Consider the following 25,020-nt stretch of genomic DNA (forward strand, 5'->3'; position numbering starts at 1 on the left):
GGAGGCGAGAAGACGCCTCAGAGCCGCGCGGTCTGGGTACCGGACACGCAAGAGAGCGGGCGGGGTGGGGGAAAGAAATTGAGATCTAAATTTATAGACTGAGCTTGGGAGGAGAGACAGCTGGGGAGAAAGAAGCAAGGCGGAGAGGCGGAGAGGAGAAGGGGAAGGGGCCGAGGGAGCCGGGCAGCTCAGGCTGCAGCCTTACTGCTCGCGCTGAAGTTGTGCTGGACTCCCTTTACCTTGGCTGGATTAGTGGTGGATTCACTCCACCTAGGCCCCTTTCTTGACACGGTGCTGGGTTTTTGTCGACAGATCTCCTTTAATGATCTTTACCTCATCTTTTCAGACGCGGCGGCGCGGGGCACAGAGCGGCTTACTCACTTCCCGCCGCCATCTTATGGATACATCTGATGTGTTGACACAGCTCTGAGCAATACGTCCTTCAAAAGGGTGATCTTTTCCTTCAGATTCTGCAACAAAGTTCTGATTGTCACCGTAAGCTTGGATGTCTTTTCACCTCTTCTTTCATACTGATTTCGTTGTTGAATTTTCTCAGCAATTTCTTGGGCAATTTGGCAGGTAGAATCGTATGTGGAGAACTTTTGGAGGAGTCCAGAGAAGTCTGCGCCAGTCAGCCCCACGACCAGGATGGGCGGGTAATCCCTGCAGCGAGATGCTGCCCAAAAGGGCTGGAGAAATACTCTAAGATTCGGCTCAAGTCCTCAGCATCTCAGAAGTCTACCCCGTATCCTTCCAGGGCCACCCATGTAAGGACCAAGGGTGGCGGGATGCAGCTAAGTCCCCCTCAGAAGGGGAAGGGTCCTCCTCGATGCTACTCTTCACCCGGACAGGCCCCCCAGCCTCAATGCTGAACAACTGCCTTGCTCGCTGGAAGCCGGTCCTCCTCCCAGGTCCCTCAGAGCACTGCCGCCCTCACCCGGGGCTCACCAGGGGTCCCTCATTCAAACTTATTAAATTATGACTTACAGAGAATAAGTGTAAGATTCTCTGCTCAGCAATACTAACCAGATTTTGTCTTTGTTTTTATCCAGGATGGTTTGGGAAAATACTATGATGCATTTCCATTGCCTCACTTGATTAGATAAGAAATGATGAGCAAATAGAGAATTTGCTGAGTTTTGGGCAATGTCTTTTAGTATGGCCCAAAGTCATCACAGCATATTAGTTTTCTAATAGCTATACACAATATAACTGCATAGTATACCCTCCTCAAAAATCTCCTTATACCTTGCACAACCAAAGCATCCTGGTCAGAAATCTCCTAGAGGTCAAAAAGGTATGTGAGTGGCTAGATATGATGCCATGTATTCAATGATACTTATTATATTTCTTCGTCTCCAAAAGATTGCAGCTGAGTAGACCTTACTCCTATGGTTAATAGCACCTTGAGTAGCGCCATGCTTGTTTATTGGAAGAGTTTACATCTTATTTATTGAGGCCCTCCTCTTCCTTTACTCTCTTGGATGCTCTTCTCTGTGACATCTGGTTCTACAGTATACTTACAAATGCCTTTCAGAGCTTGTATTTGTACAAGGTTCCTATGCCACCCTGCCCTTCTCCCACCTTGGGATCTTCTTTCAGGCAATTTATCTCTGCAATAGCATGTTTCCATTTCTTCCCTGTTCATCTTCTGTCAGGAGCTCCCTAATGGGGCAAAGACACATTGGGAAGCATTTCCTTAGAACAACTTCAGATCTGCTTATATTATGCTTCAGTTAGCTTCCGGCTACATTTTGGCATGGGATGATGGTAAAAAATTCTCTGATGTTTCCTCCATTAAAAAAAAAATCTTAACAGGTCATGGTGGTATACATGCCTATACTCCCTGAGGCTTGGGAGGCTAAGGCAGGAGGATCACAGGTTCAAAGCTTGTCTCAGCAACTTAATTAGGCTGTAAGTGAGACCTTGTCAAAAAAAAAAAAAAACAAAATGCTGGAGATGTGGCTCAATGGTTAAGTGCCCTGATCACCCCTGTTTTTTTTTTTTTTTTTTTTTAAATATTATAGGGCACTCAGCAATGGGAAATAGTCATGTAAAATCAAATAAATAATAGACTTTGGAAACTATGAAAGGGCAGTTTTGTTGATCTTCTTAATATAAATGATTAATATCCTTTTCAGTACAATTTCCTGAATCTCAAGGAGAGACTTAAATTTCTCAGTTTAGCTTATACACTACTATATGTGATCTTTGAAGAAAAATTTGAATCTAGTGTGTACATTTCTATACATCATGAAAATACTGCATGCAATTTGAAAATATTTAACATTTTTAAGTTGTATCAGTAATATGTCTAAAGTTGGGAAGAGATCCTCAAACTCCACTGTTTTCCAAAGTTAAAGCAAAAGGCTCAAGTTGTCTTTAGGGGGCTCATTCAGAAGTGGTGGCTACGTGTTTAAAAATATGATCTTCTTTTTTAACTGGGACTATAAGAGATAATTTAAAGAAGCACTCATGAAACACAAGCTTTTTCTAGGGGAAAAAGAATCATCACCCTTGTTATCCCATGAAAATTCGTCTTCTCCTTTTCAGCAGAGATGAGGACTTGATCTGTCCTTTCCTGTAAGTGCCATCTGTGTCCAAATGAGGCTGTTACTCTAACTCAAAGCAGACATACAAGTATAAAATAATCAATCTTCATCATATCGCTTCACTTTCGACAGCTAATTTTCTAAGGTAATTTGTCATTGTGAAGAGCACAAGATTTGTCTGAATTTGTGTCAAAGGTTATTGACTGAATTGCCATCTCGTCTTTTCAGTCAATCTATAAATATGGGCAAGTTTGGGCAGAGGCTAATGGCCTTCTTGCTGAAGGCATGAGATTATCCAAGTTAGGCAGCTGATAAGAGGTAGAAATATCTGTTGTTTCACCCATTTCTTGTGGTAGCATTGACTTAGAGTTTTAATCTTCGAAACGTCATTTAATCTTCTTAGTCCTTTATTTTTTCTTTTCTGTAAAACAGGGCTGAAAATGGTCACAGTCATAATACAGTGCAAACATAAGTAAATCTATGTATGAGAATTTTTACTATGACTTTGGGAAATTAACACTATTTTCCACAAAACAAGATGAACTATTTTTATTTAACTTCCATTGTATTTCTCTGGGTAGTTCTGCTATTTGGAAATGTTGTCTCATCTGTACACTAATAGTAACTACCAAGATTTTTGTTTCTTAAGTTACACTCTTGTTCCATATTTGTATCCAGGGGCTGATATTGGGAACATATCTTAGATATGAGGGTGTTTATGTTTTCTGTTATTGTGATGTTTATTTTTTTTTCTTTTTTTTATTGTTGGTCGTTCAAAACATGACATAGTTCTTGATATATCATATTTCACACTTTGATTCAAGTGGGTTATGAACTCCCATTTTTACCCCTTATACAGATTGCAGAATCACATCAGTTACACTTCCATTGATTTACATATTGACATACTCATGTCTGTTGTATTCAGCTGCCTTTCCTATCCTCTACTATCCCCCCTCCTCTCCCCTCCCCTCCCCTCTTCTCTCTCTACCCCCTCTACTGTAATTCATTTCTCCCCCTTGTATTATTTTCCCTTTCCCCTCACTTCCTCTTGTATGTAATTTTGTATAACCCTGAGGGTCTCCTTCCATTTTCATGCAATTTCCCTTCTCTCTCCCTGTCCCTCCCACCTCTCATCCCTATTTAATGTTAGTCTTCTTCTCATGCTCTTGTTCCCTACTCTGTTCTTAGTTACTCTCCTTATATCAAAGAAGACATTTGGCATTTGTTTTTTAGGGCTTGGCTAGCTTCACTTAGCATAATCTGCTCTAATGCCATCCATTTCCCTCCAAATTCTATGATTTTGTCATTTTTTAATGCAGAGTAATACTCCATTGTGCATAAATGCCACATTTTTTTTTTTTATCCATTCGTCTATTGAAGGGCATCTAGGTTGCTTCCACAGTCTTGCTATTGTGAATTGTGCTGCTATGAACATCGATGTAGCAGTGTCCCTGTAGCATGCTCTTTTTAGGTCTTTAGGGAATAGACCCAGAAGGGGAATAGCTGGGTCAAATGGTGGTTCCAGGGCTGGGGATGTGGCTCAAGCGGTAGCACGCTCGCCTGGCATGCATGCGGCCCGGGTTCCATCCTCAGCACCACATACCAACAAAGATGTTGTGTCCGCCGAGAACTAAAAAATAAATATTAAAAATTCTCTCTCTCTCTCTCTCTCCTCTCTCACTCTCTCTTTAAAAAAAAATGGTGGTTCCATTCCCAGCTTTCCAAGAAATCTCCATACTGCTTTCCAAATTGGCTGCACCAATTTGCAGTCCCACCAACAATGTACAAGTGTACCCTTTTCCCCACATCCTCGCCAGCACTTGTTGTTGTTTGACTTGGTAATGGCTGCCAATCTTACTGGAGTGAGATGGTATCTTAGGGTGATTTTGATTTGCATTTCTCTGACTGCAAAAACTCACGTGTGAGACAATGCAGGAGAGTTTAGAGGTGAAATAATTGGGTTATGAGAATCCAATCAGTGAATTAATCCTCTGGTATGAATTAACTGAATGGCAACTATAAGCAGGTAGGGTGTGGCTAGAGGAGGGAGTCACAGGGGGTGTGACTTTGAGGTATATATTTTGTCCCTGTAGAATGGAACTGTCTCTTTCTGCTTCCTGATTGCCATGTCTAGAACTGTTTTCTTCCGCCACACCCTTCTTTCTGCCTCAACTCATGCCTACAACAGCAGAGGAATAAGTCTGTATGTTGAGACCTCTTAATTGTGAGCCCCAAATGAACTTCTTCTCCTATAAAATTGTTCTTGTTATGTCTTTTGGTCAGAGCCATGAAAAGCTGACTAAAACACTTCTCAAGATACTTTGAATAATATAGCAACAAAGTTTTACTTTGGGTTTTAAGATGATTTCAGAGGAGCTGGGATTGTGTAGCTCAGTGGTAGAACATTTGCTTCACACATGTGAGGCACTGGGTGTGATCCTCAGCACCACATAAAAAATAAATGAACAAAATTAATATATATTTTTTAAAAATGTGATTTCAGAAAATTTGATATCACTTCTTTTCAGATTTTTTAAAAAAGACATTTCAAAGAGCTGGAAACAACTTATGTCATAGAGTATGTGTGTAATTTAATTAAACTGAAAGGAGAAATATTCAGATGGGAGAAACAGGGATAAAGCAGGTGATGGGAAATTGCAAGGTGTTTTAGAGTATCACAAACTGATCAATTTAAATAGAGTTAATTGTCAATTTATTAGAATTATAGGAAAGAAGTCTGAAAAACTATGTCAGAGATTATAGAGAGGATTGAAGGTTAAATAAGGAGATTAAATCAAATCTCAAGTCATCTTGTTTGGTCAAAAGTCTTTTATGATGAACAGTGTTACCATGACTGCATATTTCATAAGTTCAAAAGTATTCCATAGTATTTATTTAAAACTATGAGTGGCATTTTAATTCATAACAAATTATTTCTATAGGTATAATCTCATTCAAATGTCTTGATACTATCTAAAGGTTTACAAGTAGGAAAAGTAAGAGAAAAATGTGGTTCTTTATACATTTAAGATTTTTGATTTCAGGGATCACACATGAATAACAGCATATGTCAAATAGGTGATAGTGTATGAAAGACTAGGTATTCAGCAACAAATTGTGTCTTAGATGGGCATTTATGGATTTGGTGAGGTTCAATATATCTGCTGAAACTTCTTGCCGCTTACTGTTTTGGCTGAATCAAGTGTTGAGATTATAGCCTCACATTCAGGTTGTCCTTTCAGGTCTCAAAGGATTAACCCAGTGATTAAAAAAATATATCCTAGATCCCACTCTAGGAGAACTTATGACATATTGTGTCCAATTGGCTGAGATGAAATACATTGGATTTTTCTGAAATGTCTGCATTGAAAATTCAAGCATATGGTTCATTGAAAACAGGGTAAAACTTTTTCATCAAACAAGCCTAACAATTTAAAAAAATAAATCTTGGAGATAAATGTGAATTTCATGCTTCAGGGAAAAATCTAATAAATGCTTAATATTTTAATTCATAAGACAAATTTTTATGTGCTGCAGATATAGGGCTTAAGGTTGCACAGACACTGCAAGTTAACACTACATTTTAACTTATGTAGAAATAGAAAGTGCTTTTCAAAATATTTGTTATCCTGTTATTTTTGAATCTTAGAGAGACAGGTGAAACCAAATGTCACTTTCAAGATCGTGCAATAAAAAGGCTCAAATTAATTCAAGCAGATGTAATTGAGAGTTAAGATTTCTATTATTTCACTGAAATACTGAAAACACTGTAAAATTTTTATTTTGTTGACCAAAGGTTACATTTCATAGTAATTTTAAGTGTAGGTACTCTCATTAGTATTCTGTTCTAACTAGTTGGAATGGCCTTTATGACACACAGTATGAGTCATAAGAATAAAAATGTAAATCACCAGAACAGGTTAGGCCCAGCTCAGAATCTTGGCATATCCCCAGCTAGAGATACTCTCTTCAGTTCTTCGTGTCTTTTGTGCTTCCAGATGGGTTCCATTTTTAAAATTCAATGATACGTGTATTCTGAACTCACTGTTGGTGGATAGGGATGTCTTTGTTGTTATTAATCATTCATGTTAGCAAGGAACTTGTTTTTTGATTTACCTGAAAGATGAAGGGAGCAACCCTGGGGAGGGAGGCCATGGGACAGGTGACCCATCGGGGATCAAGGCATTGGGAGAAGTTGCTGAGCTCTTCATTCAAAAAGGAATCAGAATCTGAGAGAAATCAGGGGATGCCAGTCAGGGTGAGAGAAGAGAGGTGTTGAGGGTAGAAAGGACGGGGAAAGCCCTAGGACACATGAGGCCGAAGACTGAGAATTAACTTAGGGAAATGTCTTAAGAGCTTTAATAACTGGGATAATTACTAAAATATTTTAAATTTAGTTGTTGCACTTTAAGGTCCTCCAATCTTTTCCACCACTTTTAATGTTAAAGTCCTCTACGTACACACATACTGTATACATAAAGTGGCTTTTCTAATATAAATTTTAAAAGAAAACAAATGGTATAAGTTCTATATCTGGATGAATAAAAAAACATTACAAAGATAAATCAGTAGAATTTGTAATAAAAAATTCTGACTTTATTGTAAACTTGAGGAAATTTTGCTAGCGACATTTTTTTTTTTTTTTGTACAGGGTAGATAATAGGAATGGGAACAATTTAAAGAAGCTCTTAGTGGTAATGAAATACAAGCTTGCCCATGGGTTACACACTTTTTTAGGGAAGTTTTTTTTTTTTTTTTGATATCCGGAATTGAATCCAGGGGTACTGAATCACTGAGCCACATCCCCAGCCCAAGCCACTTGTGTTTTTATTTTGAGACAGGGTCTTGATCAGTTAGTTAGGACCTTGCTTAATATCTGTATCTGGCTTTGAACTTGTGATCCTCCTGCCTCAACCTCCTGAGTCACTGGGATTACAGATGTGTGCCATCTCATCTGGCAGGGAAGGTTTTTTCTTGAGGATTTCTGAGAATCTAAATGCCTTGGGGGGGGTGTCTTCAAATAATAATCATAAGTATTATCTGGATAACCAAAACAACAATCAGATAAATAAATATTTTTTGAAAAAAAATAAAGAATTACTGAAGGATGAAACAAGCAATCAAAATATGATAAGGATTGTAAATGTCACCTGCTATGGTGATGTGGAAAAGTAACTAAGATGATGTGGAAAAGTCTTTGTATTGGTAGAATAAATTTGGAAAAAATTTGGTAAATGGTGCTAAATATAGCTTACAATGCTACAAGCACAGTTTAACAGGTGATTCTGTGAGTATCCAGAAAACCAGAATGCCGTTAGGAGTATGAGTAGTAGAAATTATGTCCTTGAGGTTCAGATGGGAATGAGGACTCTGCTGGGAAGTGGACTAAAGGCCACCTTTGTTACACGTTCAGGAAGAATTTAAATGCATTATGTTCATGTCCTGAGGCTTTTTTGGGAGGGCAAGTTTTAAGTTCATGGACTAGTTCATTAGAAGAAATTTCAATATAGTACAATCTTCAGGCAGCAGCCTGGCTATTACTAGTGACTTTCAGCTAGATTTATAGAAAGAATCAGAAGAAACAATAACAACAACAACAACAACAAACCCCCACAAACACACACACACCCACAAACAAACAAACCAATCAAACAAACAAAAAACCCAGAACGGAAACATCTAAAAAACTTGCAGTTTGATTTAACAAAAAAAGCAGTGTGTTGTTTAAAGATGCTTCCAAGGAGAGTGCAGATGCTAATGAGATTAAAAGAAGCCAAGTATTTTGCACCAGTGTAAGAAAGATGCTTCAAAGCCATCTCAGGAACCCACAGGAACCCAGCAATTGCAGGATCCAAGGTATGAAAGCATAAACTATTTTCAAATATTTTCATTTGAGAAGAGAACCTAGGAGCTCCCTACTCACCAAGATTGCCTATGGAATTGATGTCCTAGGATTCATTCCCCCATAATCAATCTGCAAGGCATTGAGAAACCTCTGCATCTGATGTTCAGGTACCTCTGGCACAGCTTGCACTAACAGAGACCTTGGAGTTTTCCAAAAGATGCTGTTTTTGTAGGCATACGGAATGCAAGAGAAATGGGTCATGGAGGCTTCCAATGAAATCTCAAAGGAAAATGAGGCCATATATGTGTCAGGGTCTGAGTTCCTACAAGCAACCACTGACAGGTGATACGGAAAGCTGAAACTGCAATGAGGACCTCAGGAAGTTAGAGACAAGAAGATGGAACACCTGCTGAGGGAAATTACAGGTAGTGAGCAAGGCTAGTCCAAGAGTGTGGCCATATGGCTGCAATGAGCAAGGCCCCAAATCTGATGATCTAATTCTTCCATATTATTTTCCTGTTCCACTGTTGAACTGGATGTTTACCCTGTGCCGTTGTATTTTGAAAGCTTATAACTTTTGATTTTTATAGGGGTTCACAGTTAAGTGTGTGCCTTGAGTCTCAGCAGAAATTTGGATTTGAATTTTTCAGCAATACTGGAACAGTTAAGAATTTTTAAAGTCTTAGAAATGTACTAAATGTATTTTGTATTATGAGATGAACATAAGCTTTTTGGGCATACAAGTGAGTGTCCTCCAAAGGCCCATGTGTGGAAGAATAATCCCCAGCCTGTGGCAATATTGTGATATGGTTGGAACCATTCATAAGTGGAGCCTAGTGGAAGGAAATCAGGCCACTGAAGGCATGCACTTAAAAAGGATATTGGAACACTAGCCTCTGTTCTCTCTCTCTTTTTCTTCTGGCAGCCATGGGGCTAGCGTGTTCCTTAGACATATACTCACACAAGGATGTCTACTATGTCACAGGCTCCAAAGCAATGGGCCAACCAACCATGGATTTAAACCTCAAAACTTTGAGCCACAATAAACCTTTTCTTTAAGTTGCTTATCTCAGCTATTTTATTACAGTAATGGAAATCTGATAAACACATATTTAATTATAAGTCTAAATTTTATTGTATATTCTTTGTCTTTAATTATTATTAGTATGTTTTTAGTATTTTTTCAAGGTGATAAAATTAGAAATTGTAAGCTGTGCTGTTCCTATCTTCCCATTCATTTATTTCTAGTTTTTTGTCATTTTTCCTCGCTGTTGCTCTTTTATTTTTAACTTGTTGGATAGCCTGTGCTAAAACGAAAGGGTTATGATTACAGTTTTCTTTCTACTAAAAACTTATCTTTAAGGAAATTTCCCTACAAAAGTGTTTCAAGGAAAGTACAAATCTCTGATATACCCGTCTCAGTTTCCTTGAATGTTAAGTTATGTAGTTGTGTTATATTTTTCAAAACCAAGAAATATACATTAGTGTAATGCTCTTGACTAAACATAGCCTTTATTTTGATTTAACTAGTTTTTCAAATTGTCCTTTTTGTTCCAGGATCTAAATGAGAATAACACATTGCCTTTACTTACCATGTCTTCTTAATCTCCTTTGGTCTGACACTTTTGAGTCTTTCCATGTTTTTAATGCCATTGAGAGTTGCGAACTTTCACATGTTGTATAAATTGTCCTTAAAATTTCCATTGGCATTTTCTTACGTTTATAGTAGGAATATGAATTGTTGTGAAGAAGACCATGGAGGGGAAGTACCCTTCCTACCACTTCATATTGAGGGGTACATGATATCACCATGACATTACTAATGCTAATACCTTTTATCACATCTTTGAAGTGACATCTATATATATTTTCCTTTCCATACACTCACTGTTAATTAGAAGCCATCACACTTTCCTCCAAAGTGGGATTAATCTAAATATCCGTCAACTGTTGAATAATTAAACAAATGGTAGTATATCCATGAGATGAAAAATGTTTTATCAATAAAAAAAGAATAGATTACAGGTATTTGAAATCACATGAATCAATCTTGAAAGCATATGCTAACCATAAGAAAAACAGTCACCACAATAGTATATATGTGATATAATCCCATTTGTAAGGCATTTTGGAAAAAGGCAAGACTACAGGAACAGGAACCAGAATAATGGTTTCTAGGGTCAAGGTATGGGAGAAGGAGATTGAATGACTACAAGGAAGCATGCTCTTTGGGGTGTTGAAAACTATAATATCTTAATTTTTCATGGTTACATGATTATATGGGGTTGCCAAAAATTATAAAATTGCACATGTCTGTAAAACAAACCTTAATAAACAGTTCTTTAAAATTATAACAGTACAACAGATTGCTACAGACCAGGTTGAGATTTTAATTGCCCAAGAGGTAACACTAAGTTCCCATCACAAGCAAGTAAATTGCAGGACAACTATATAAAAGGAAAACAATAATGCTGAAGTACAGTTTGACTCTGTGCCCCATCGTATCCTCTATGCACTCAATTATTATTTCCTGTTAAGCCAATGACTTTCTTCTCAAAGCAACAGCAAATCTCCATTTGAGAGTTTTCTCTAGCCACTGGAGTTTATTCTATTGATATTCATGGCAGGACTGAAATGTCAGGAGCTTACTATTCCACAGGAACAGCCCTCACCCAGGGTCTTACCACAGCTAATGGTATTCAACCCTAGCTACAAAGCTACACATCCTCCAACAGCCTCCAACTAGGACTAAGCTGCATCATCCAGTGGGGTATTGTATCTGATAAAGTGCTCTTTATTCTCTTTTTCTCTTCTTTCATTTTCTCACCATATGACTGGTGCTTCCCAGGATCACCTTCTCAATCATTCACTTTTAATTTCATCTTTTCTTGAGGCCTGCTTCTGGAGGAAGCCAATTTATCCTGGCATTTGGAATGCTAGTAAGTGGCATGATCCCTAAGGATTGCTTTCTCTCCTGCACCTTTGGTATCTGATCACCCTGGCTTGCCTTCTGCAAGAACCCTTTCAAGCAGTTTAGTCAGAATTCCCTTTACATCTGAGGTCTCTTCATAGGAATTTTCTGTCTTCTAATACCCTTGCTTCTCACACACTTGTTGATTCTAAACCTCCATTTGCCTTTGCTGCATTCAGAATTGAGCTCAGTTCTATACTGAGGTCACTTCACCCCTGTTGAATAGTTTCTGAATAAAATCTGTTCTTACTGCCTTACCACTAAAGTATGACTACTATCTGGCTCTGGTTTTCCTGGACAGTGACTACAAATAGCAGAACTTAGTTTCAACCAGAGTTCAGGGATAGAATGATTCAAACATTTTCACCTTCAGTTTTGAGAAATCTCAGGTAAAGAAGCAATGTTGAAGTTATATGCTTCTAAGAAATCCAGCTGTGGCCACGAGAGTAAGTTCTAGAACCCTGGTCAAGTTTCATTTGAGTAGATTCATACTATTTGGTGTTTGATGAATTAATTCTACTAAAATAGATTGCAAAAGTGCATTTGAGCCTATTTAGAAATAATATACATTTGTATAATAGTGTTTGACATTTATTCTATTTATTATAAAACTCAAGAGTATCTGTACTTTCATAAGAGATAAGAAGGTTAATTGAGTGAAGAAAGATGGGTTTGGAGCTAGAGACTTTAGAGTTATCAAGATCTCTGAACACACTCTTCCTGTGGTACCCAAAGGATTTTTTTCTTTTCTTTTTTTAACTTTTTCTGTTTATATATACATGACAGTAGAGTGTATTTTGGTATATTATACATACATGGAGTAAACTTAGGATTCTTGTAGTTGTACATGATGTGGAGTTTAACTGGTCCTGTATTCATATATGAACACAGGAAAGTTATGTCCAATTCATTCCACTATCTTTCCTATGCCCATCCCCCGCTCTTTCCATCCTTTCAGCCCACTAAGGGGATTTCTGGAAGAGAAACATGGCTGCATATAAAGGTAAGGGGTTATTATTGTGTCTGGTGACCTATTTGAATTAGCTTTGGTAAATATAAAGAGGAAAATGAATTGAAAAGCTATATACAGGTATTGCACAAAAGTTAAAGAACTGTATGCAGCAAATGCTAATAGAATGGCCACCTATTAGTCCTGAAGAGAGTTAAAAGACAATAGCTATTTGAAGTGAAAGAAATTCAATCATCAACACTTTAATCAACATTCATGACAATTCCCATTTTGTGTTTTTCTTAAGTCACCGTATACAAATATTATCATAGTAATAAAAGAAAATTATAGTCATTCTTTGCATTTTATGAGCAAAAATTTTTATAACATGCATATACTTAAAGAGATGGTATGAAATATTAACCATTAATAGGTGATTAAAACTGTCTTTGGGATGGATTAGCTTTCAAATAAACAGAAATATGAACAAATCCATGTACATTGGAAATTATTTGTAGTCAAGATACAACAAGCAAGAAATTTTAAATAATTTAACAGTATTTTCACTGAATCATTTCATTAGAAGAAAAATATATGAATATAATGTAATCCTATTTCTCCAAACAATTTTATTACTGAAAAACATGATTATTTCTTAAAATAGATTTCAGCCACAAATATGAAACATATATTCTTTTCCACTTATAAAAATTTCGGAATAAATCAACATGAATGTCTTCATGTAATTATTATTTATAATTTATAGATTTTTAAAATATCTTTGGTTATTTCATTGTATACATTTGTGTTTTTTATAAGTCTATCAATAGGACAGAGGCATGCTTGCTACAGTTGATAATTAAATACTGCCTCTAGCAGGTAGCCAGTCTACTAAACCAACAATGCATGTGGGTAAAAAAAAAAAAAAAAAAGATCATTCCTTCATAATAGTTTTATATTTTTTGTGATTCATAAATGATAGGTTTTAAGAAGGCAAAGGATGAGTCAGGGCTAGTCACATAAGGAATTCTAGAATATGCCAAACAAAACACTTATCTAATACTTTGGTTCCCTTGGACCTAAGAGAAGAAAATAAATTGTGTTTGGGAACAATGCAACATTCATATATGAATGCACATAATCTTAAAGGAAATGCTGCTAAATCAACAGGAGGGCAGCATTCACATTCACGGATATCATACAAAAAGACAGAGGTTTCATCAGACCTGATGTGATACGGTGGTAAGACTTTTGGATTGAGTATTGAAATGCGTGGCTCACAATCTTGTCTTTGAAATATATTATTTAAATTCTGAACTTGGAGAATATAATCTGTTTCCTCACCTACAAAACAAGAATAATAATATTCCATCCCATGCAAAGATTACTATGCAAATCACTTGAAATGGTATATGTAAGAAATTCTATATTTTATGAAGCTCTAGAAGAGAGGTGCTTGGAGCCTCCAAACACCGAGAAATGACAAGGAGAGGGAAACTATAATTTTGCTGTTTTGACCAGAGCACAGAATACTGCATGCATGTGTTGGAAAGAATTGTTGAATCCCATTAACATGAGGATGAGAAAATTTACTTTGATGACAATTTGGTGTCTTGTCCAAGGTCACACAGTAAGTAAATGGTGTAAGACAGATTTAAAAATCAAGCAACGGGATTCCAGAAAAGCAGAATTTTGTACTGTTAATCATCATGCAGTATTGCCTCAATGGGAAATTACTGAAAAAAATATTGTTTGTAACCATCTACCATGCATTCTACTCTGTTTAGACTACGTGAATATAAAGAGAAGTAAAACAACATGTGACATTTTGCTAGTGAAACAAAAGAGCATAAGCAAAAAGATAGAGATTGCTGCACTCTCCAGTTCATTACAGCATTAGTCACAATAGTCAAGGTATGGAGTACATTGAAATGTTTATCAGTGATGAGTGGATAAAGAAACTCGAATATATGTGCCATTCAACCTTTCAAAGGAAAGAAATCCCAGCATTTGTGACAATATGGATGAACTTGGAGAATATTAAACTGTGTGAAATAAGCCAAGCAGAGAAAGAATAAACAGTGCATAATTCACTGATATGTACACTCTAAAGAGGCCAAACTTATAGATGTTTAGGGTGGAATGGTGGTCCCCAAAAGCTGGGGGTGGATGGAAGTCCAAAGGTACAAAGTTTCAGTTAGACAAACTGCATGTGTGAAGCTCCACTTCTGCTCTCATGACCAGGTGGACCCTAACCAAGCAAAGATGAGGGAAAGAAGGCATTCTGGAGGAGGAAAGGCAGAAAAGTTAAATGCCTCCAATGTATTTGGGGTGGGGCAGACAATGAGAGAGAATCCCAATACAACACCTATAACTGGATAAAGTTCCTGCTCTCTGTGAGCTCATTAAGAGCTCCTTCTCTGTAGTTCTATCATGTTGGCTGGCAGTCCAATATGTGGCAGAGTCTGATCCCAGGCTCAAAACTGTTTTGGTTTATTAAGATGTACCAATACCACTGTCATTACTTTCTTCATCACATCTAGATATTTGGGAGACATTTGTTTATATATTAAGAATACAGCTTAATTTATACCCAGGTTAGTCTCAAGTTTAAATAGCTATATTCTGAGTTTATTTACTTATTTTTTTAATGTGTGTTTGGTGCTGGGGATCAATGCCAGGGCCTCCTGCCTGTATGACGAGCAATCTACTTCTGAGCTACATTCACAGCTCTATTCTGAGATGTTTTATCAAAAGGAAAAAGTCTAAGTTTACACCTGATAAAATATATTATTTGTGGATAATTCCAGATGGGAAGGCAGAACTATTGGTAACCTGTAAAGATGGATCTCTTCTGCTTATTAGAATAAGGCTTCAGAGAACCAGCTGGCTTATAGCCTGTTACCCAAGGAAAAAGTCCAAATTGCTCCTTTATTTGCTAGGTTCAGCATAAAATACTACACAAGTTTGAAATTAATAGAGTGTAAAGTAAACTGACCAAAATCTGTCATACAAAAATACTTTTGCTATAAGATTTAAGATAAATAATTTAAAACTTTTATTCCCAAACATGTCTATATCATTGAAATTGAAGAAACAATGTCCAGAGAGCTGAGAGTTGAACTAATTATTCTCCTTTTCTAGCCTGTCTAGTCAAAATGATGTGCCATATGTCTCCAAGCCATATGTCCACTGATTTTTTCAAATTCTTGTTTCTGCTAGAAATTGGCACTGGCTACTAATTTCTTCTTCTTGTGAATCCTGTCTGGCTTGTTTTACTATTTTGTTTATTTTTTTTCAGTTCCCCTAGAATGAGGGGTCTATGATCTGAATTTCCTCTCAAATAGGTTCTAATGACATACCCATAAGAAAAAACATTATGTCTTTGTCTTAAAAATGCATGGTAGAGGATGTTTCCTGGAATAAAAAATTCCACAACTCTATCAAATCATAGAGGGTACTACATTAAATGATTTCACTTTAAAACTGGAAATAGCAAATATTTATTATCATTCATGGTAACATTGTAAACTATGGTGTTCTTAGTTAACACTACGTAATTTGGTAATTGGTTCTTCTGAAGTTATTGGAAATACATCTAACTATGAGCAATAGAGATAGTTGAGTTAATGTAGTCTACAGGAAGAAACTGAAATTTGTATTCAGATAGTTGTGGTAGGCTACTAATATTCACACGTGTGTGTGTGTGCACAAAATACACACAAAAAAACCCTACAGTAAAAATGTGAAGAAAACAACATGATGAACCAAACTGACTTCTCTCTAATACCCATTCAGTAATTCTCTAAAGCTTACGTGTGTATGTGGAGCAGGGAAATGAAACTGGAACAGAAAGTGCCACTGAGACAGCTGCTCCTGCCTCAAATGAGCTTAGTAGGCACTGAAGTATGTGTTGAATAAATGAATAAATGAATGAATGAAGCCATTTTAATTCAAACCAAACTTTCCAATTGAAGTGAATGAAGGTTTGGACTCATGCCATTTGAATTAAGTGGAAGTTCAAATTGAGATGGATTTGGCCTTCTACAGAAGTGGTTGGCATAGGGGAGACATCGAGCAACCAAGAAACAGGATTTGGGGATTAACCAAATCAGTACAATGGAGTGAAGGAAGCTCTCCAGATTTAGCTCATATAAACACATGGATCCTGCTTCTTATTTTACTCATTTATTGGTTCTACAATTCTTTAATGAAGTCCCTACTATGTGCTAAACACATGGTTCTTACTTTAAAAATCCTTTGGTAAAAGAAAGGTAAAAACATGCAGATTATTCCATATCAATTGTGATTCAGGCTGGAATAGAGATTTCTTCCAGCCTTTATGGAAGCAAGATGACAAGCAAGTACATCTGCGTTCAAAGTTGCAAAAAAATTTACAGAAGAGATGGAATGTAGAAACACCCAGATTTAACATTTTAAACTGATTCTTTAAAAATATAAATGAGAGAAGAATTTTCTGTGTTTAGAGTATGTGATGTTCTGCTCAGATGTTTATGGAGTACCCAGTGATGAGAGAACATGCTTGGGTAGCATTCAGGAATGAGAGATTTAGGAATAATCTGTGAAGCACTTTTATATCATGTGAGGGGACTTGAATCAATCCTATAGGCAGGGAACATGTATGAGCTACACCAACTGATAGGTAACCAATAGGCGACTGTCTAGAGTGGGTCTTTTTCTATGTTACATAATACCTGTAGACAGGTTAACCATGTCTTTCAAGAAAAATAATTACATTGTCTCATTAAATTTTAGTTCTTTATCTTTAACATAGGAAAGATAATATTATTGAGGCCCTTTAAGCTCTGTAGACGTATGAATGATCCCATATAACTTTTCCTAAATAATTCATAGTGCACACAATAATCAGATTGACATGATGCTGTGTTATTTAATAATTTTAAACATTGAAGACATTTGTTTGGACACAGCTGTTCTCAACAAGGTATTCCTTGAAGGATACAGATTCAGTATTTTTTGCTGTCATGTTAACAGTAAATCATTGTCAGATTGGATAGTTTTTGAGAACTGCTCAGCAAAATGTAAGCCATTCAAGCAGGTCAAAGAGGAAGGGTAGCTATGCCTTGTTAGATAGGCCTGCAGAGGAAAAGTAAAGTAACTTAGTTCTTTGGGGGATAATGAGATTTCAGGATATGTTAAAGTATTTTTGGTGTTTGTGTATGTGTGCATGCACGTGTGTGTGAGTGCATACACATGCCTGCATGTATATGTATTTCTTGGTTTCACAAGAAGGGTATCAAGCAACAAATAACAGGACAGAAGTGATCAGCTTTGGTAGACTTCCAGGACCAGTTAGGGCTACTAATTTTAATTTGGCAATTCTACGTATATATAGATAAAATTACCCTCTTCACTCAGTGCTGCTGTCCTTTGGGTTTATAAAATATAGCTACTTAGATTTTTCCTGAAGATCTTATTAGACTTAGTTAGACTTGGTATTTGTGTATTTATATTGAATTAGTCAATGCTGACAGAGATAGAATCTCATTCTGACATCTATTTCTGTTCAGGGCCAAGGACATGGAGAGGCATTTTGTGTGTGTATGTGTGTTTCTTTTCTGTTGATGAAAGCACACATTAGCTGGTCATAAATTGTGTGGTGATCATAGTGCAAGAATACTTAAAGAGTTTATAAACTTTTTGGAAAAGTTGCCTTATTTGGGGGAAAGATAACTTCATATACACATATATCCAACACATTCACTGACCCCATTTGCAGGAAAAAGTTAACCACCTATAGATCTCAGTTGTCAACTCCTTGAAGTAAAAGGAGATCATGACTTGTCCCTAAAATCCAATTAAATCAACTCCAAATTGTACTTTAAAACCTGGAGAACCAGAGCTTCATCTGTCTTTGAAGTTCACTGTAGTTTCTTTAAACTCAGAAACTCAGATCTTGCTTCAAAACCAAGGAGGCTTCACTTTAAGAAGAGTTTCATGGCAGTAAAGGCCAAGATGAGAAAATCATGTAATATTATAAATCATATTTGTAATATTATAAATCATATTTGTCATCCACTGATAATTGCACTGATAAGTGCAAGGGCAAGAAGCATATGCAAATTCTTATTTAATAATAAAGCACTCATCCACATTTTTTAAAACTCATGCAATGATTTCCTTAGAAGCAATTCAAAAGACTTCATTATTTTTTCTTTGTTACTTCTTCCACTTACACCACAAGGTGCATTGCAGGGTCTCTGGTGTTAGAGAGTGATCGACCATAATAAGGAATCCAGGTCCTTACATGGTAAGGTGATCATGAATTGATTTGACTAATTTCATTGACCTTTCCTTCTCTGCAGAATGTAGCTAAACAATATTCTACTGCTTTTCTCATAGAACTTTTTTTGTGAGGATAAGACAAATACATTAATTAGGAAATGGTTAAAATGCTGCATTTTAAGCATGCTGATTTTAAGCATGTATTATGAAAGGTCTTCCTTGAAATGTAGCAATAAGCCTTACTACATTATAAATTTATTTTGATTCTGATTTCAAAATCTTTCCCTACTACATGGAAGATGTATACTACCTCTTTTCTATTTAATAGATAACCTAACAGATCAATCTATTCTTTTAATCACAACATTAAAATACAATTCTGTTCACATCAAAGATCAGGATTATGACATTCAATTCACTTGAAGATGAAAACACGGTGTATCTGCTGGTATTATAATGGACTGCTTTTTATTGATTCTTTTATTGAAAAGAAAAGTAAGAAACATAATATTTTAATTAGATCTTCAAATAAAACCTAAAATCCAATAGATGGTAGTATTTATAATTTTTTTTTTGTCTTTTCTACTCAAATTCTGGCTGACAGTCCTAAACAAACTAAGACTGCTGATTATATTTTCTGACCTGATTGATTTTGGTGCAAAATCAATCCCTTCATCATTTCACAGTATAAACAATCTTGTTGGAAAAAAAATGACTGAAATTTATTGGAAGTAACAGAAAGCACAATCAACCTAGCTTAATGTTGTTTAAAAAGGTAGATTTTAAGAGGTGAGGTTTGTCTGGAATGACACCAAGTGGGCTCAAGTTCTTGCCTGCTGGCTAGCACTTCGGCTTGGTTTTCATGGGTTCACCTGATACACAGTTTTGTATGAAGCATATTTATCAAAATATCAATGAGTTTTTGGCAGTGAAAATAACATCAAAGATAATCACACGGAGTATCTAGGGTGAGGTCCAAAGCATGAGCAGGCCTCAGTTGCCCTGCCTACACCCATTAATTCATTAATTTATGTGCATATCTGCATACTGGGTGCTAGTCTGGTTGTTCAAATTATCACTTCTAAAAGAACCACTAGGGCATAAAGAACACGAGTTGTTATAATTTATTTGTTTTTAAATGATGAGTCAACAAGCAAATAGACATGTTAACAATTTCGAACTTTAGGATAAAGTAAGCAGGTTATCTACCTGTCAATATTTGTGCTCCTAAAAATTCAAAAGCTTAATAATAACAAAAAAGTGGTATTTAAAGATAGATAATTATCTTTTGTCCTCCAAATAAATACTGTATAGGTGCAATTGCTAATAATAACTCCTAGGCTTCATGATTCAAGCAAGAACTGAAGCTAGATATTAAATTGCACCAAATGAAGTTTATTGGTCAAATAAGTTTCTAAGATGGGCTTTGGAATATTCCAAAGGATATATTTTTAATGTTTGAAAGTTTATACCTAAGAAAAAAAAGAAGTAATTTTATAAACTTGTGAATAGAAGTATAATAATCTTTCTCCATGAAAATATAGTTATTAAGCATACTCAGCATATCAACAAGCAAAGAATGATATCTTAGAATTAAACATTATACGTTAAAATCATGATGAACTTTGAGAAAAGGGGTAATTTATTGAAATGTTTCTTTTCCAATATCATATTAATATTGGCTTGATATAAATGTTTTCCTTTGGAGGACATCTATAATGTTAAGGGAGGTTAATAGTGTATCTACATTAAAGTTGTCCACTAACTCAAATAGAAGGAATTATCTTTAAATGTAAAGCTATATGCTAACAACCTAAGTTATTATGACTTATGGTATCATTTTACATGTTGAAAATTGTGAATGCAGTTTACTGTTGAGGATGAGATATGAAACACATGTTAATTTACATGCACAAATTAAGCAACATGGTCTTATTTGTGACACACATAATTAGAATGTATGTTGTATATTGGTATATTGGTTGACTAAGCATGCTACAGTCTTGGTGGTTTTTTCTTTCTTTGTGTATCAAGATTTATTTTGTTCATTTCTGAGTTATTAAGTCAGATTGTGTTTCACTCTCTGATTTGGAGAATAAGACTTCAAGAATTATGTGAATATGGTGTCTATTATAGAAATTTCTGCTTACTGAAGGACAAAACTGTTGGAGTAAACATCTGAAAATCTATGGCTTAGGAACAGGAGAGTCACCCTGCCACCAGCTGTTAGAACTGAAGCAGAAAAAGAAAGCTGAAGACTGCAAGAATGATTGCACCATAATGATATTGCACAACTCTGTGAACCACCATGACTGCAAAGTGGTAACTAGAGAAGAGTCTGGAAGTTTGCTGCATTTGACTACCTTGATCTCTGCCAGTAGTGGCTTTTGCTTTGCTGAGCTTCTAATCTCATGAACGTCCTTCATGGCGACAAAGTCTAACTCAAAAATGTACAAGGAAGGCAATTCTGGGGAACAAATTTCCTAATAGTAGAAGAGACAGGTGATGACAATGCCAAATCGACAATACCAACTCAGCACAGATTCATGAAACAGGGTGGATTTCTCTTCTTTCTTTCATTTTTTGGGGGTGTGTATGTGGTTGGGGGTATAAAGGTTATATATGTTGTTCTTATTCAGTAATAAACCACATTTTGCTACTCTGATTATACCTAAATGGCCATGTAAAATGTTTCTGTAACAAAGCAAAACAAACATCTACTTTCTGAACTTTTCTTCTCTTGGAATGAATGAACACTGTTTTCTAATTCCTGGTTATAAGACTGAGGGGTATAATTCTACTGGAGTTTTGGAGCATGGCAAATTCTAGTTATCTTTGAATCTTAACAAATTAATGCCTGAAAAAACCCAATTTTTCATTTCCAGGTCTTTAGGCCTCATATAACTGCAAGTTTTTGGAGGAAAGAAGGAGTATTTGCTACATTTTTATAGCACTCACGGTATCTAGAAAATTCTACTAATATGTAGGTACCCTTTAAAATTGTGTTTACAAGAGTTAGTGTTTAATATAGTATAGCAGTGTCTTATTAAAATCAGGAAGAAAACCTTGATTTTAATTTTAATACTTCTATTTATTATGTAACCCAAAGAAAATATTAAATATCTTCAAGATATAATTTCCTCATCTTCAAAATGTGTATATTCTTGTCTACTCTTCTAGAAAATGCTTGATTCTTACCTTTCTGTAGCCAGACTGTATTTAGAAAAACCCACGTGTTCTCTTTCCTTTTCTCACTCTACCCAATTGAATAAGAGTGAATTATTGAATTGATATGAGTTGGAGAACATAGAATATCAGAATGAACAACATTCCTCTAAAATGTCACGATGGATGGATACCACTCTTCTCTCTCTCCCTTTGGAACAGGTATCCCTCATGGGAGGATACTCTGTCTGGGACCCATGAAAGTATTTCCAGCAGACTCTAGGGTTCATTGCCAATGAGGCCCTTGCTCTTCAGATTGAAGTCTGATACTTCAAGGTGACCTTTTATAAGGTGATATTTTATGTTTCTTCTTTCCATTTCTTATTTTTATTTCTCAACATATTCAAAATTGTAAGAAGCAGATTGCAAGTTATTTGGCCTTTTCATAGATTTCACTAAAACCTTGTAGGACTCTATTAGTGTTAAGAAAAATAATTCCATTGCAGAACATTGAATGAACTTCAACAAATGTGTTGGCTTCTCTGTAGGTAAGTTTAAAATTAAAATTCACAAGCAGTGATTACCTGTGCTTTAATACAGACAACATTTATAAGTTACTTTTCCAAATGCAGCTGCCTTAGCATTTTCAATCTAATGTGGAATCATATTATTGATAATCACAATGTAAATTTGTACCAAAAGAAAAATATTTTGCTCCAAAGATTATTTAAAAAGTAATGTATTGTAGTAAAACATGTTGGCATAAGTCACAGACACCCTGTCTATGCCATCTCTTCTAAAACTTATTTGTCTTATATTTTATGTACTAAGCATATAAAGAGACTGGAGATTTTCCACACAAAATTAAAATGTTCAAACTGTCTATCTTATGATAAGGTGCACATGGGTGGGGAATTTTATGAGCCCAGATTCAGTGAAATACATTACAATTCAATGAAGTCTAATTTTTACCTGTGTTTACCTTCTGAATTAGTTTTTTTTAGATAACCCAAGGACCTTCACTAAGTTACAAGCATAATTATTACAATAACATATTTTCTCTTCTCTTTATTGTGAATAAATATTTCCAGATTACATTTATATCATTTCCTTTGTCTTCTACTTTTCATGGAAAAATACTTCTTCTACATTGGATGTGAGGAAAATGCCTGAATTACAACACTTTATGACAGTAAGGATAACAGCAATATAGCTGAATGCTTACTATGTGCTAGGTAGCTTTGGTACCATTCCTATTTACAGAGATTGAAGCAATGGCATAGAAGGGCAAAGCAATTTTGCTCTGATTGCACAGCAACCAGCTGTGGAGCTGGGATTTAAGCTCAAGAGAATCAGGACTAGAACATGTTCTCTCATGATCTGTGTCTTTGAATTACAGTGTTGAAAAGGTTTACCTGTTTTGTCAGACACTTAAGCTTTACAAGAACTCATACGACATTTCTGTATCTACTGTGAATGAGATAGGCTAGAATATTGTAATAGCATAGGTCATTGAGGTAGTCCTAATAGAGGAAACTTGTCTTCAAGTCCTATTATTAAGTAAAATTAAATAGTGTTTATGATACTAGTATAACAACAAGGTGAGTAAGTAGTTTAATTAAAAGCAAACATATTTAATAAACTTTTTTAAAAGCAAGGTTATATTTTGCTGTAAAAAAAAGAAGTTGGCTAATCAGACTGATTATAAAAAAAGAATTATTCATTATTAGAATCTGTCTTCAATCTAAATAATAAAATGAAGAACTCCACACACTTATTTTAAAAGTTTGATTTAATTTACATTTGAGTAAATACCAACCATATCATCTACTTGCTTCCAAAATTATATTGTAACACTTTTGGAACTAGTGCTTGACATTGACTAGATAAGCAAAATTATAAAACATGATGCTTACTTGAATAATTTTCATATTTTATCAGGTTTGATATAAATTAAAAACTTGGCCTCAGAATACTTTTCCCAGAATTGAACTAGAATATTTAATCCACAAGTTAAAGGCATATTTCTAAAAATATCACATTATACTGATACAGCAGGAAATAAGTATCTAATTTTCCCCTATTCTGGTGAAGGAGAAATACTTTTCTTCTTTGCCACGCAGTAGAAATGTAACTCAATATTTCCATAAAATAGAATTTACAACTTAAAAGGTAAATCTAGGTCTACATCTTACCATATGTTATCTTGTTCATTTTCAAGAATTACATAATGAACATTGTTTTTGAGATTCTGAAACGAAAACTGGTAGCACTTTAAAGGATAGAAGTTCCCTGAGGGAAACGAAAGTGTTGGTTCACATTGAACATTTGCTCAGGTATTAAAACACAGAAGCCAAATGTCCTATAAATGGCAAGGTGCCCTAATAACAATCCTGGAGGCTCAGAAAGATGTGTGTCTGGTAAATGAGGCAGAGGAAAAGCCTGGACCAATGTCAGAAAGGGACCTACAAGGAGAGTTCGCCACCCGTTGTTCCTGTTGTTTAATGTCATTTCTGAGACTTCAAGAAAACTAGTCCAGTACGTTCAGGTTGCATTTCAATGTCATAACTGCCATGTGTCTAAGAGGAAGAAATCACTTGTCAAGTTCAGAACACGAACATGTTATGGAGACAGCACTGCAGTAAAATTGCATTGTGCTTCAGTTGAGTGTCAAAGCAGCAATTCACACAGGAAAAGAGAGAGACATTTTCGATCAGACAAAGCACCGCAGGAAACTGTGCACAGTGTGGCATAGGAGCAATACTTCTCTGGATGGCAACAAAACCCTCAACAAACACCTGGTCCACTGCGCTGTAATTGACATCAGAATAGCGCTTCAGGGAATGATGCAGCTTAATGTCATCTTTCCTGTTAGAAGAGGATTCCTTAGGTGCCATTTGCACGTTAATTTTTAAATTGCCCTTCTTAATAACTTCCTAAATCAACTGAAAGGTATTTAGAATGTTTTGCTATTTTCATGTAAAATTAGAGTTTGGTGTTATAGATTCCTAGGATTTTTTTTTTTTTCTGTCATTGCTGGATAAAAAAAGGTAGATTTTGCTATGAATTTTGTCCCAAATACTGTTTTCTGTGAAGGCTTTGTCATTTCTTGTTCATCATGAAATTTAGATAAGATAAATACTTTATAAAAAAGCAAAGTTGCTTTGTTCTAGGTTGGAGGTTTATAAAGTTATAGTTGGAGTTAAACAGTGTCAGGTTGAAAGGAGAGGGAATTTCTAGAAGAGATAAAAATTAAAGTAAATGGAAA

General features: G+C 35.7%; 1 protein-coding gene across 1 annotated transcript; it reads right to left on the reverse strand.

Annotated features, from left to right (window-relative positions):
• Positions 1-395: 395 nt before the first annotated feature.
• Positions 396-21,013, reverse strand: LOC308654649 (syntaxin-8-like; the record flags this gene model as incomplete). Its single annotated transcript, XM_081304338.1, has 2 exons — positions 396-713; positions 20,951-21,013. The coding sequence occupies 2 exons, from the start codon at positions 21,011-21,013 to the stop codon at positions 396-398; spliced, it is 381 nt and encodes a 126-aa protein (XP_081160464.1).
• Between the last annotated feature and the right edge of the window lie 4,007 nt (positions 21,014-25,020).

Source organism: Spermophilus citellus (assembly GCF_964194105.1).
Source record: "Spermophilus citellus genome assembly, chromosome: 8".
NCBI lineage: Eukaryota > Metazoa > Chordata > Mammalia > Rodentia > Sciuridae > Spermophilus > Spermophilus citellus.